Source organism: Suillus subalutaceus (genome assembly GCF_016647625.1).
Source record: "Suillus subalutaceus strain FC151 chromosome Unknown DFJ58scaffold_551, whole genome shotgun sequence".
Lineage (NCBI taxonomy): Eukaryota > Fungi > Basidiomycota > Agaricomycetes > Boletales > Suillaceae > Suillus > Suillus subalutaceus.
Genome location: NW_024540800.1, coordinates 1 through 14565, shown reverse-complemented (window position 1 = coordinate 14565; position 14565 = coordinate 1). Strand labels below are relative to the sequence as shown.

General features: G+C 48.8%; 1 protein-coding gene across 1 annotated transcript; it reads right to left on the bottom strand.

The window, feature by feature from the left end:
* Positions 1 to 10076: 10076 nt before the first annotated feature.
* DFJ58DRAFT_738760 (uncharacterized protein) lies at positions 10077 to 10940 on the bottom strand (the record flags this gene model as incomplete). Its single annotated transcript, XM_041387010.1, has 1 exon — positions 10077 to 10940. One exon carries the CDS (start codon positions 10938 to 10940, stop codon positions 10077 to 10079), a length of 864 nt encoding a protein of 287 aa, XP_041234836.1.
* Between the last annotated feature and the right edge of the window lie 3625 nt (positions 10941 to 14565).

Below are 14565 nucleotides of genomic sequence, written 5' to 3'. Positions count from 1 at the left end.
GCGAGGCATCATGCATCGTGCATCAGTATTCAGTTCCCGGGAACGTTCTACTTAATATCGCGGTATGTACCTGGGTCCTGAGTTCCTGCAGGCTTGAATTTATGCCACAGGTTTGACTCGCCGAGGTCTGGATCAAAGGGGCCATATTTACGATACGAGGACGGCGGCGATTATGCAAAGTATGGATATTAACATGAAAAGAAGCAACATGGAATATTTACAAAGAGCACGTAAAGTTGCGGATGAATTCGGGCATGCACGCGTGCGTGCGTTTTGCGGTGGCAGTGCATGTTCGTCCTGCCAGCTTGGAGTTCTAGTCGTCGGCCACTGCGTAGCAGTCTGCCAGTCCGCTGCAAGAAATTTTAGGCGCTCGTTAATAACCGGTAACCCATAACCCCCACCACGGGGACCCACGTTGCGATAGTGGCGTGAAAAACGCAGCTTGTAAGGAACGGGTGTCGAAAGCAGCAACCGGTAGCAACCAGGCAACTTCATGCGTGAGATTTGAATCTATTAGAATTAGGCGGAATGAACATGGAAGAGTTTCGAAGTCACGATTCTATGGTGGGTTGGGACCTGTTGGGCAAGGGCAAGGGAACAATAAGTTCAAATTCGCGATATGGTCAATTAACCAGGTACAGAGAATGTTCCTGCCGCGGCAGAATTAGAGATCCAGCGGCTCGTTCAAAGCTCGTCAATGGCCCAAAACCTATGCATCAGTTCAGCAATACTCCATTTAACTCCAACTATGAGACCTTGTGAACGCCTGCCACGAGGAAGAATTTGCATTTGCAAGCTATGTGGCGCGATATGTATGATCCTGGGACCGGGACCTTACGTGTAATACACGACCAAGTTTGATAGCAGTGTCAGGCACGGAGCTACTCATGGCATGTGAACTTTCAGGCTTCGTTCCTCCCGAAATCCTTTTAAACCGCTTAGACAAACGATGATGTGTTACAGAATAGCGTTTATATCCGCCCCCACACCTTAAGCTCTCATGAAGCTCTCAGCACTCTTTTTTGTCGTGGCCTCTGCATGTGCCGTGTTAGCTGCCCCCACAGTAAGTCATACGATCAACAAATTTATCATTTCGTGCTAATCTTTTCTCGGTATAGCTGGTGGGTAGTAGTTTGGAAGCGAGGAGCCCATTGGAAGAGGCTCGTGAGGTATGTGATCTACAGCCGTCGCCGTCTGTGTCCGTTCATTTATCCCATCGACCCAAAGCCCGCTCCTCCAGACTGGAAGCGGATTGCCCAGGGGACATCTCCTGACTGGTAATCCCTCAATACCACAGTGATGAACGCGTCGGACCTTCTACACATCTATCTAATTCATCACTCGTCGTTTGTTTTTCTCGTATGCGATTCGTGAGTTCAACCATTGTCTTATTCGCGTCCCACTCACTTATCACTCACCTTGCCGTAATTTTTTTAGTCTTGCACAGACTCATCTTAGAGTCTCTGTCTCTCTTTGCAATACTATTAATCGATCTGGGCATTTGCGTCATCTATAGAAAAGGGCGGGCTAATTGTGCGAGTAATCCGTGTACTGTTAGGCAGTGGGTCACAGGAACAGACGCTCTTGTGCTGCGGTTGTACAAGCCTACGAGGAGTCCTATTGAGCTGGTGAAACGGCGGTCTTTAGATAGCTTGTAACCTTCCCAGATATTGCATCAAAATTGATGCCGATTCCCAGGCACTCCCAGGCACTCCTAGGCACTCCTTTACCAGTTTAAATTTGCATGAGACTGATCACCGGCACCGGTCAGCCTATCAATTCAACTTCAACCACTTATGACGCGCAGCATCCTGTCATGTGGCAACTTGGGCTCATGGAGTATCGCCCGTGACTCGGATCTCCGATATCGTTGGAGTGCAAAATTAATCGGCGGTGCGAGGAGAATGCAAAATACAGTTAGACCTGCGACAAAGAGCTACGCCCCCTGGCAAGCCGCAAGACATGCATAGAACATGCACAGCTGCCACAAAACCAGTGACCGCGGCCCGTTGCCTCCTGTAGGAGCAACAAAGAGCTGCGCCCCCTGGCAAGACATGCGTAGAACATGCACAGCTGCCATAAAACCAATGATAGCTGTTATAGCTGACATCACATGTCAATCAATTGCCCAAGGCGCTGATTGCGGTACACGACAAAAATACGCGGTGGCTTGCCCCTGTACACATGCATATGTATCATGTGACAACATAAATATAGACAATGAATATTTACGTATCTTACGCTCTCTGCCGCCGTGCTGCTATCTGTTATCTTTGTCTCAATGCAGTCATGGACCAAACACTTACTCTGCTCATTTAAGCGCTGCGTTGGGCGCCGAGCCCGGGACCCTCGAGCGCTGGGACCACACGGACGGTAGCAAGAAAAAAAGGAACACCGTGCAATCGTTACTGTAACAAAACGCAATATCAGCGGTCACAAGTGCATCAAAAGTGAAACAGACCGAGATTATCGAGATACATTGCGATGGTGAGCCATGTGTGCGTCCCTATGGCTATAAATGCAGTATAAAAATGGACTTACAGGGCGTGATAATGCAGGATACCGCTCGACACGTCACAGATCCCCAGCACATAGAGACGGTTCGTCACGAGTCCATGACTCGGGAAGTGAGTCCACACACCCCGTTTGCAGTTTTGCAATGCTCGTAACACCATTTAGCAAACCAACGCCCAGCGCTGTAGCGCTGGCTACGAAACATGAATGCCATTATTGCACACAAAATGATGAGTAAGTAAGGCATTTGTTAATTTTGCGATCTATGTACACGTGTCCATCATTCACATTCGTAACTTTTGCACGTGTATCATATACATCCACGGACCATAGGAGTCCAGGACAGTCGACATGACGAGGGACCAAAGGGGACCAATCATTCCACTTGATATCTCGCTAGCCGAGGTTTCTGAGCTGTCACATCAGAGTTCCAGTCCTTCATTAAACATGTTGGTTCTTCTGATCATCGACTCGAATCACACAATATGGTTGGCATCCTACGTAAGCTTTGGACTCGTATCGTCCAGCCCCAAGTCAAATTCTCAAGAAGTTTGATTGGCCCATGACTCACGCATCTGGTTCCCTTCCTCTACATGCAGTAGGACCTTACGCGAAGAAGAGCCGTAATTTGTCTCATTTTTACGTCTCCTACCCCTCAATGGTTCAACTTTGGCGGCATTCATTAGCACGAGACAGCGTGTATCTCAACAGTGCGTCCGCGCAGTGCTTCGTTGCCGCTTGTCAAGCAAATCCGGCCGGAGCAAAGGAACTTCGATGTGTGGCCGCTGAATTAGACATTGTCTCTGAGCGGATGGTACCCGTTCTGTCCTTTATATCCCTCACTGACGGCGACGCAATAGTCTAGGGGGCATTAGTCGAAATCCGTGGTTTCACCTTGCTTGCCGCAGAATGCTGAATCGGAAACAACCGTTCGAGTCTTCCTTTGCGATGCGCGACAGTCCGTTGGACCGTTCAGTATGAACATCTCGGCAAAATCCAGAGTTTGCTTCGGCCTATCACACTACACCGAGCACCGATGAGGCAATTCATCTTACTGCAGCGATGGGATTTGCAGTATAATAAGGTTTGACGTGGTCTGTCGATAACGAAGTTGCTCGTCAGGTCCATCAGGAAAAGGGCCGGTAACTATATTGTACTACAAGCGATGAAAAATGAACTGTCAGGCTTATTGAGTGGCAGTTTATTTCAGGAGTGACATGCACAAGGGTGGCAGCAGGCACGAGGTGCAGTGGGAGGGCTCATACAAGACGGCACGAGAGCCTACGAGAGCAGGCCTTGATGATTCAATTAGTGAAAGAGAACACTCAATGCAAGTGAGAGGGCGGCAGAGGCAGGAGAGCGATGGCAGGCACGAGAAGGTAGCAGGAGGATGCAAGGAGCTATCCGCTGAGTGCAATCAGTGCAAAAAAACAGCAGAATAAATAAATAGATGTAGCTCACAAGTTGGTAGGCAGCGCTGCACAATCTGAGAAGCAGGTGGGAGGATAGGGGAAGCGGGAGGTGGGCGGCGCGAGCGCATTACATAATATTGCAACTCCGCTCGAACCCATCCGCCGAAGCCCTACATGGAATAGCCCAGAGTGGTCCGATCCCTGACTTTCACGTCAAGTCTGTACAGACCTAACAGACTGCCCAATTCCCGGACTTTCTGATCAAAACAAGCCCTTCCTCTGGCGAGGGGAGGAGAAGACGCAATCCAAAGTGGATCCTACCGACTCTTGTAGACCATCATGTAGGCTGAGGAAAACACTCGACTACGGTTGGTTAAACGCCTGTGTTAGCGCCCTTGATGCTTCATTGGTCCTAGTACCACAAATCATTTCCTTATTCGAGTTCTTGGAGTTCACAATACACGTGTGGTAGGCGCCTGCTGAGCCTGCTCAGTGTTGCAGAATGCACCTACTCATCATTTGACAAGTTTGAGTTCACAACCATTATCGACCCAATTTGAACTCTACGCACAGCTCGCCGCATTATTCCCTGAAGACTGGCCGTATTTCAGCGTTCGAATTTTTGCTTGCAAGTGAGGATTCACGCGATCCAGATCCCATTCGATTTTGTACTCATCGAGTCATTCGCAAGACACTAGAGAGCGCGGTGTGGGCGTTGTACCGTCACAGCCCATCTTTCGGACCTCATTTCACTGCTCGCGTTGGTACTTCCAGCTGCATCCTTCCGGACATTCCTCGTTTAACTTTTGTATTTCGCCATAGTAACATGGCAGACGATGTCGAGCTGTGGCGAGCGGCCTTACAGCAATGTTTCCATGACCATTCTCATCAATTACCCATCTTTCTCGAGCACCTTGCCATAAGCCTTGTACACAGATTCCAGCAACGGGGTGTCCTATCTGACCTTGATGAGGCCATCAATCTCCATCGAGCCGCACTGGCACGTCGTGCCGCAGGCCATCCTCATCGATCCAATTCTCTCAACGACCTTGCCAATGCCCTTCAACTCAGATTCCAGCAGCGGGGGGTCCTGGATGACTTGGATGAGGCCATTAAGCTCCATCGAGCTACACTGGCGCTTCGTCCACCTGGCCATCTTGATCGAGCCATGTCTCTAAGCAACCTTGCCAGCTGTCTTCATGACAGATGCGTGCGGTTGGATGTCTTGTCTGACCTGGATAAGGCCATTGAGCTCTACCAAGCTGCACTGGAGATCTGTCACCCTGGTCATCATATTCGACCCCAACTTCTGAATAACCTTGCGGACAGTCATCTACACCGATTCCAGCGGGGGTGTGTCCTGTTTGACCGCGACGAAGCCGTAAGGCTCAATCGAGCTGCGCTGGCGCTCTGTCCCCTTGGCCATCCTCATCGATTTGGCTCTCTCAATAGCCTTGCAAACAGCCTTGTCGTCAGATCTCCGGAGCGGCCTGTCCTGTCTGACATAGATGAAGTCGTCAATCTCCATCGAGCTGCACTGGCACTCTGTCCCGTTGGTCATCCTCATCGATTGATGTCCCTCAACAACCGCGGCGTTGCCTTGGAAACAGATACAAGGATCAGGTGTTCCGTCGGAGCTTGATGAGGTCATCGAGCTCCATCGAAATGCTATAGTGCTCTGTCCGCCTGACCATCCTTTTCGACCTGTTTTTCTCTACAACCTCGCAAACAGACTTAAAGATAAATTCCAGCAGTGGAATGTCCTGTCTGACCTGGATGAGGCCATTGACTATCATCGAGCTGCGCTGGCCCTCTGCCCTTTAGGCCATCTTGATCGATATGCTTCTCTCAACAACCTTGCCAGCAGCCTTCGAGTCAGATTCCAACACGGAAGATCCTATTGGACGTAGATGAGGAAATCGAGCTCCGTCGAGGTGCTTTGATGGTCTGCCCCTCTGGCCATTTTCATCGATCCATGTCTCTTGAACACCTTGCCCTCGGCCTTCAATATAGATTCCAGTGGCAAGGTCAATCATCAGACTTGGATGAGGCCTTCAGCCTTTATTCACAACTCTCCCGACAATCTCTTCCGGTCTCTCGTTTCGATATCTGTGCTGCCAAGTCATGGATCACCTCCGCTGAGCAGGCGAAACATGGCTCTGCACTCGTTGCCTACCAGACCACGTTAAAATTCCTGGATCAGTATGTCACTGTTTTAGCGCCCTCTTCCAACCATTTCGATGTGGCCAAGGAGGTCACTTCATCCATTGCAATGGATGCTTTCTCGTGCTGTGTTCGCCATGGTGCTTTGACGAATGCTGTGGAACTAGTAGAGCAAGGCCGTGCAGTGTTGTGTGAGCGTTAGCGCGCTTACGCACGCCGCTGGATGATCTTTCCACATCAAGTGCCACCGGTGGTGCCTTAGTGGAAGAGTTCAAGAATCTCAGCTCGAGCCTTCGTGACGTATTTGATGCGTCTACTGAAGACCAGTTCCTACAAATCCGGCAACTGACCACGCAATGGAATGATGTTGTTTCCCGCATCCGTCAGCTGCCTGGTTTTTCCCGATTTCTCCTGCCTCCGCTGTTCTCTGACCTCCAGAAAGCGGCAGAACATGGTCCAGTAATTATTGTCAATGGAAGCAAATATAGCTGTGATGCCTTGATCATCACGCGGGACCAAGATCCTATCCTCATTCCACTTGATATCTCGCTAGCAGAGGTTTCCGAGTTGTCGTCAGAATTCCAATCCCTTACAAAGCGTGTTGGTTCTTCTGATCATCAACTCGAATCACACAAGATGGCCGGCGTCCTACGCAAACTTTGGGCTTGTATCGTTAGCCCCGTAGTTCAGGTTCTCAAGGAGTTGATTGAACCTGGCTCACGCATCTGGTGGTCCCACCGCTGAATTTACCCTGCTTCCCCTACATGCAGCGGGACCTTATGAAAAGAGGAGCCATAATTTGTCTCACTTTTACGTCTCCTCGTACACCTCAACTTTGTCCGCACTCATCCGTGCAAGACATCATGTTTCTCAAGATGCGTCCATTCAGCATTTCGTTGCCGTTGGCCAAGGACATCCGGACGGAGGAAAGGAACTTCGACATGTGGCCGCTGAGTTAGACATTGTCGTTGAGCGGGTGGCACCCGTCCTGTCTTTTACATCCCTCACCGACAGCGACGCAACAGTCCAGGGGGCATCCAATGCATTTAGTCGGGCACAGTGGCTTCACCTTGCCTGCCACGGAATGCCGAATCGGAAACAACCATTTGAATCTTCTTTCGCGATGCGTGACGGTCCTTTCACTATCATGGACATCATCCGATCTCGCATGCAGAATCCAGAGTTTGCTTTCTTATCAGCTTGTCACACTACTGTGGGAGATGAATTGAGTCCTGATGAGGCGATCCATCTTGCTGCAGCGATGCAATTCTCTGGATTTCGCAGTGTGATAGGTATGTGGTCTGTTGATGACGAAGTTGCTCGTCAGGTCGTAACAGCGTTTTACGACAACCTGGTTGATGGTTCGGGGAGATTGGACTGCAGGCGCGCTGCTGTAGCGTTGCATAATGCTGTGAAGACGTTGCGGAAGAAGATTCCACTGGAACAGCAGATTGTATTTGTTCACATAGGTGTCTAGTTTGAAGACTCGTGGTATACCTTTATTTCCACCACATGATCTTATGACCTTGGAGCGGCGTCCATCGCAAGCTCAGATTATATTCCCGTACCCTGATCACCAGACATAAAGTTTGACGCTTGGGATCATTGCCCAGCTATTTTCGATTTACGTGTAGGAATGGTCCGGGGAGCTGTAATCCGCTATCGGAACTTGATCGACACGTATTCGTACATTTATGAGTCAGCTATGACCACTGTCCCGTCTGCAAGTCAGTGGGGATCCCCTACTGCAACAAGAGAGCACTCCTTGTACATGGTTTAAATTCGTCTTCGTATACGTTCCACCGTGTTGCATCGATACTTGCAGCCAAAGGTGGGTCTTTGTTTGCTAGAGTTATGTTACAGTGCTTATCTGTATGATCATATCATAGGATACTTGGTCGTTGCTCCTAACCTTCTTGGACATGTTCTCAGGACGCCCGGAGTTGACTTTAAAGTCCAGACATTGGCAGACGACCTCTTACCCTACCTTCAGGCTGCTGAATATGATATAGTCATTGGCCACTCAATGGGTGGGGCAGTGGTATTATCACTTCTCAAGTACCTGCCGAAAACCAGGCCTACTTCAGTGGTTACCGTCGATTCATCTGTGGAGTTGACTGCAGAGCAGATGGTGGTTCGAAGAACCAAGGCTTCTAACGAAGCCCGAGTCAACCTTACGGTAGAAGATTATATGGCGTTGAATCCTCTATGGACGAGAGAGGATGCTATTTGGAAATCGCTGGAGACCCAGATCGTCAGAGCAACCAACCACGATGATCACATGAGTGTCAGTTTTTTGCGAGTAGCATCCCGGAACCAGCGGTACTGATGGTTTGGATTGCTACAGGGCAACACGCCATGGTCGTTCTCACATTTGTTCGCCGACAGGCCTGCCGCTGCCTCATTGACGGTTTTGATTGCAGATCCACGATATAATGCATATGGTGCTCGAAGCTGGAGGTTGTTGCAAAATTCAAAGATGTTAGAACAGTGATCGTTCCAAATACCTCGCACTGGATACAGTATGAATTCCCGGAAGTGATTGTTGAAGAGGCGCTAAGGAATATCGAAGAGTAAGACGATAGGCAGTAAACTTGAAGACCTCGAATTTCAAGTTCCCGATATCATGTCATCAATTACCTTGATGTAGAAAGATACAAACATCAGCTTTAATCGAAGATTGCATCTTCATCCTATCCTAATGTTTCTGCATGCATGTAACAAACTCCGAGCTGTCGGGCTATCATAACCCATGGTACCGTGTTCCATGATCGCTCGCCATATTCTGAAAGGATCTTGTCAAGTTGGTATAGCCTTCGTCATTGGCCAAGGGATTCTCCGTAGCAATATTCACCCTCGTTCTCCAAAAACTTTCCCAGTTCGAGTCCCGTGAGCCCATCTTAAGTTGCCAGGCCTTGCCTCCGTCCCCCAAGCCCGTCCCCCATGTACCTTTATAAAATCGTTCGAAATCGCCCACTTGCACGAGCACGATATGGCTAACAGAGCTCCTGCGACTTCGAAGCCGTACCTGCAACCGGAACGCGGATGAGGCATAAGTATTATGTTCATATGATTTGCTGCCAGCTATGATGCGTAATACCAGTTAACGTATGTATTCAAAGCAATGATACGAATTTGAACTTCGTTGAATCTTTCTGATTGGTCGCCTTGTGCTCTTCGGAGGGCAACAGCCTGACAAACATGAATAAAGGTTGAGATTATATATATATGTATCATCAAGTCCCGAAGTCTGTAATATCAGCTTGCAATTATGTTGCCACGAGCTGCACCGCTAGATGCTAGATACGAAGTGGTGAGATGGTCAAGAACATTTTGATCAACAATGGTAGGAGGACGCACGAAATTGATCATATGCCAATATGTACGAACACTATGCGCTGGTCCAAGGGCAATGTCTTTGTCATCAGCCAACAACTGGACTGCTCGGTGGAGTGCTCGGGCAGCTCGTTTTGAATTCATTGTGCATCCCCGCAAAAGTTTTTGTAGAATGCCTCCACTAAGCGCTGCACAGCACTATCATTGACCTCCCCATAATGTCCCAACAACACTGTTCACCCCAGCAAATTGGAGAGCAGCCACCAGGTGTATCACTTCGTCAGGAGTGTGAAAGTCGCTGACTGCGGTCTCACAGGCGGAAAGGAATGCAAATGCATGTGAAGATAGATCCATTTGTGTAATATCGAGGAGTGAAAGCGGTTTCGTCGCACATGAGAAAGGCTGACTTGAATGTTCTGTATGATTCTGTGTCCTGTGACATGCAAATGGAGCCAAGGATTATCTTGCAATGCGGACAACGCTCTTGATTTTGTAGCATCAATGCTTGTGATCTTCGTGAAGGAAACCATCGGGGGACGGGGGTAAAAGGCTCTGCACCATGTCAGCTCAGGCTCCACACAGTCCAAAACAGATGAAGCTCCTTTTGGGTGATTCTGACCAATGGCGGCAAACGACACGGGGAGAGATTGATCACGGCGTCTGCGAGCCTTGATGAGCGTGGTAAGCGATGGAGTGTAGGAAGAAATGTATAGTTGCGCAAGGGACTTTCCACCCCGCCATACTCGCCAGCAGCGTGCAAAGGCATGAAGTTGAGAGAGAGGTTGGGCACCACCATATTCGCGACCCTGGTTTTGCAAATTTGCCCAGATTTTCAACCACAGGGTGCACGATCTTGACCCATAACTCTCTCAAAGCTTCTATCAGCTTTCCTTGTTTTTCCCGTGACAGAGGGTTGTTCACCGTCCGTTGGAAAGCGAACACCAATCGCTCGAGTTTTTCTACGTTGATAGCGAGTCCTACATTAACCGGAGGTTCCTTATGTGGGACGATGATTGCATGGCAATACGACTTGCTTGCAACAAGAACGATGATAGGCCCGCCACGAGCGGCATCCTGAAGTTCAGAGAACATGGGGGGAAGCAGGAAGTTAGAGAAGCCCTTGAGCTTTCGGATCTCTTCCACAGCTTCATTCCAGTCCTTCACAAGACGAGTGTAGCGTGTGGCTTGTGCCTCTATGTCAACTTTTCGGTCTCCTTCTGAATTATTCACAGGACGTCTATCAAGGAGGGAACTGAGGTCTCGAAATTTCTTCACTATGGCCTCTTCGTGGTTGCCACGCCCCGGGAGGGTGTCGATAGGTGTGTGGAATCGTGTTAACTGGGTCCAGATAAGAGTCCTGCCTTGTTCTAGCAACTCTACGGCACGGCACACATCGCCACGATGAAGGGCACATGAGGCAGCATCAACTGCAAGTGCGCGCGGAAACGCCTTCATAGCATTATGACGGGATGAGACTGAAGCTGTGGAGGACATGTGGGCATCCAGAAGGCTCATGGAAGTTGTATAAGCTTCCAATAAGGTACAGTGCATATATTCTTCAGCATGGCGGACCCCATCTGACACTTGCTCGCAGGCGAGACAGCAAAGCTCCAGAGACAGCATTTGCTGCTGCCTTGATATGATGCATGACAGCATTTATATTGTCAGGTTCTTCACCTGTACCGTCAAGTCCTGATTGATGGGACAACAGATAGGCGATAGCAAGCGACTGATGAGCCACTGATTGATGAGGATCATGTTGCGTCAACAGAGACAATGCACAACGGAGATTTTCTAGGGCATCATTGAGGTCTTCTCCATTGTGTTGGTGTTCGAAGCGGACCAACAGTACATTCCCAAGATTATTTGATGATGTGAACTGATCTGGGTGACCGACTGAGCGCAAACTCAGCGCTTCCCTGTGAAGTGCGATAGCCTCATCCAAGTCTTGCTCGTCACCTTGGTGTTCCGAGTGGACGGAGAGTGTATTCGCAAGGTTATTTAATGATGGGTACCTATTTGGATGACTGACCGAGCACAAGCTCAGTGCTTCCCTGCGAAGTGCGATAGCCTCCTCTAAGTCTTGACCGTTGTCCCGGTGCTTAAAACGGGTGAATAATTCATTCCCAAGGTTATTTAATGACGAGAATCGATGTGGGTGATTGACTGGGCACAAGGGCTAGCGCTTCTCTGGAAAGCGCGATGGTCTCATCCAAGTCTTGATCATTGCCTCGGTGGTCAAAGCGGGTGGAGAGTTGACCCCCAAGGTGATCTAAAGACATGAACTGATCTGGGTGACTGACCAGATGAAAACTCAGCGCTTCCCTGTGTAGCGCGATAGCTTCATCCAAGTCTTGGACATTGCCTCGGTACTGGAAGTGGGAGGAGAGTATGGCTGCAAGATTATTTAATGACATGGACATATGTGGATTACCGGCTTGGTGAAACAACAATGGTTCCCTGCAAAGCGTGATAGCCTCATCCAAGTCTTGATCATTGCCTTGGTGTTTGAAGCGGGTGGCGACTCCACCCCCAAGGTTAAATAATGACAAGGAACGCTCCGGGCAACCCACTGCCATTGCAGCCAGTGTTTCCCTGAAAAACGCGATCGCCTTATCCAAGTCTTGGCCATTACCCCCGTTGCTTGAAGCGGTTTGCGAGTACAAGACCAAGGTTTGTCAATGGCACGTGCCAATCTGGGTGACCAACTGGGTGTAAAGCCAGCGCTTCTGTATGAATTGTGAAAGCTTCATCCAAGTCTTGGTCACTACCTCGGTGGTCAAAGCGGGTGGAGAGTCCAGACCCAAGGTGATTCAATGACATGAACCGAAGTGGATGACCAACTGGGTGCGAAGCCAGTGCTTCCCTGCAGAGAGTGATAGCCTCATCTAAGTCTTCGTCATTGCCTCGGAGCTTGAAGCAGATGGAGAGGTGATCGCCAAGGTGACTTAATAACATGGACCGATCTGGGTGACCGACCGACCGTAAACTCAGCGCTTCCCTTTGAAGCCTGATAGCCTCATCCAAGTCTTGGTCATTGCCTCAGCACATGAAGCGGGTGGAGAGGTCGTTGCCAAGGTTGTGTAGTGATATGAACCGATATGGGAGACCGAGCGAGCGCAAACTCAGCGCTTCCCTGTGAAGCATGATAGCCTCATCCAAGTCTTGGTCATTGCCTCGGCGCTTGAAGCGGGTGGAGAGTTGAACCGCAAGGGTATTTAATGATGGGTACTGTGCTTGGTGACCGACCAGGCACAAAATCAGTGCTTCCCTGTAAAGCGTGATGACTTCATCCAAGTCTTGGTCCTTGCTTTGGTGCTTGAAGCGGCTGTAGAGTGGAATCCCCAGATTACATAGTGACTCGAACCGTTCTGGGTCACCGACCGGACAAAAACTCACACTTCCCTGAAAAGTGCGATAGCTTCATTCAAGTCTTGGTCATTGCCTCGGTGCTCGAAGTGGGTGAAGAGATTTTTGCCGAGGATATTTAATGATGAAGACCGATCTGGGTGACCGACTGAGTGCAAACTCAGCACTTCCATGTGGAGCATGATAGCTTCATCCAAGTCTTTGTCATTGCCTTGGTGCTTGAAGCGGGTGGAGAGACCACTTCCAAGGTTATTTAATGACACGGGCCGTCCGGGTGACCTACCAGCTGCAAAGCCAGTGCTTCCCTGTAAAATGCGATGGCCTTTTCGAGGTCTTGGCTATTGCCTTGACGCTGGAAGCGAGTGAGCATTATGCAACCCAGGCTACCCACCAATAGCCTTCGCTGATCATGTGTCGCGCTGGAGTATTCCAGTGCATCATAATGAAGGGATACAACTTCATCTACGGCATGGGGATCATCTGTGCGCAAGCACCACTCTACTTGATTTACAAGTTCATCTGGCGATGGACCTGTCGGGAAAGCAAACAGCTTAGCAATGACGCGATAAAGCATTGTCAGAATGGCTTTGAAAAAAAAAGTCGGAACATGCTGAAAATGTGTTTGAGGTCAAGAAACACTACATAGAGTCTGTAAAGTTCTGATGGATTATAAAGGAGACGAGCACAGCATATCGGGGGCCTTGGGCCACCCGTTGCCAGTGCATCAGCAAAACACTAAATTTAGCACAGCTACCGTGACAGCTTGCCTTACAGCAGTACTTGACACCTGTAGATTTGATATATTACTCCCTACAATTATAGCATCAGCAAATGATCAATCTTGTTAGAGAGAGATTTACGAGCGAGAACAGCACACATTTATTCTTGCGCAATAGGAGGTGAGCAATGAGTGCAGATTACATTCGGCATATTCCGTATCGTACTCATTCTATTTTAAAGTCAGATAGTCTGAATCTCCGCTACTCTTTGGTGCACGGATCATGTCACAGGTATGTGTACTGATTTTTCAGTCTTACCTGCTATAAACAACACTCCCCCTCAATCAGGAGACATGCCTAGACCTTTTAAGTCTTTCGTGGTCCGGTTTAGGTAGCAGTTTCATTAGTATGTCAGCTATCATCTCTTTTGTAGGGCAATATACTTCGTGAATTTTCCGCTCACGAATCTTTGCCTTACATAGTGGCTCTTAACATCAAAATGTTTCAACCTTGCGTGGTATTGTGGATCTCGCTATCGCTAATGCTGCCATATTGTCACCGTATAAGGTAGTTGGAGCATTTTGAATAAAACTTAATTCCTGAAATAGATTTCGAAGCCAGATAGCTTCACGTGCTGCGTGTGCCATTGCTGTATACTCTGCTTCGGTTGAAGACAGTGAAACAGCATTCTGTTTCTTCGAACTCCAGGTAATTGCTCCATCTCCTAACTTAAAGACATATCCAGAGACTGATATTCTGTCTCTCGGATCATTGGCGTAGTCAGCATCAGACCATCCTTCAATTCGGACTTCCTTGCTATCAGTAGAGCCTTGATATTGGATCCCAATGCTTCGTGTACCAGATAGGTATCTTAATACTCTTTTTGCTGCTGTCCAATGTGCTAATCCCAGATTCGTAGTGAACGAGCTTAACCTTTGGATAGCATATGTGATATCTGGTCGCGTTGCTACTGCCAGATACATTAGAGATCCAATTAAGGATGCATATCCATTGTTACAGTTGCCCTCTTGGTCAGTCTCTTCTTTTTCTAG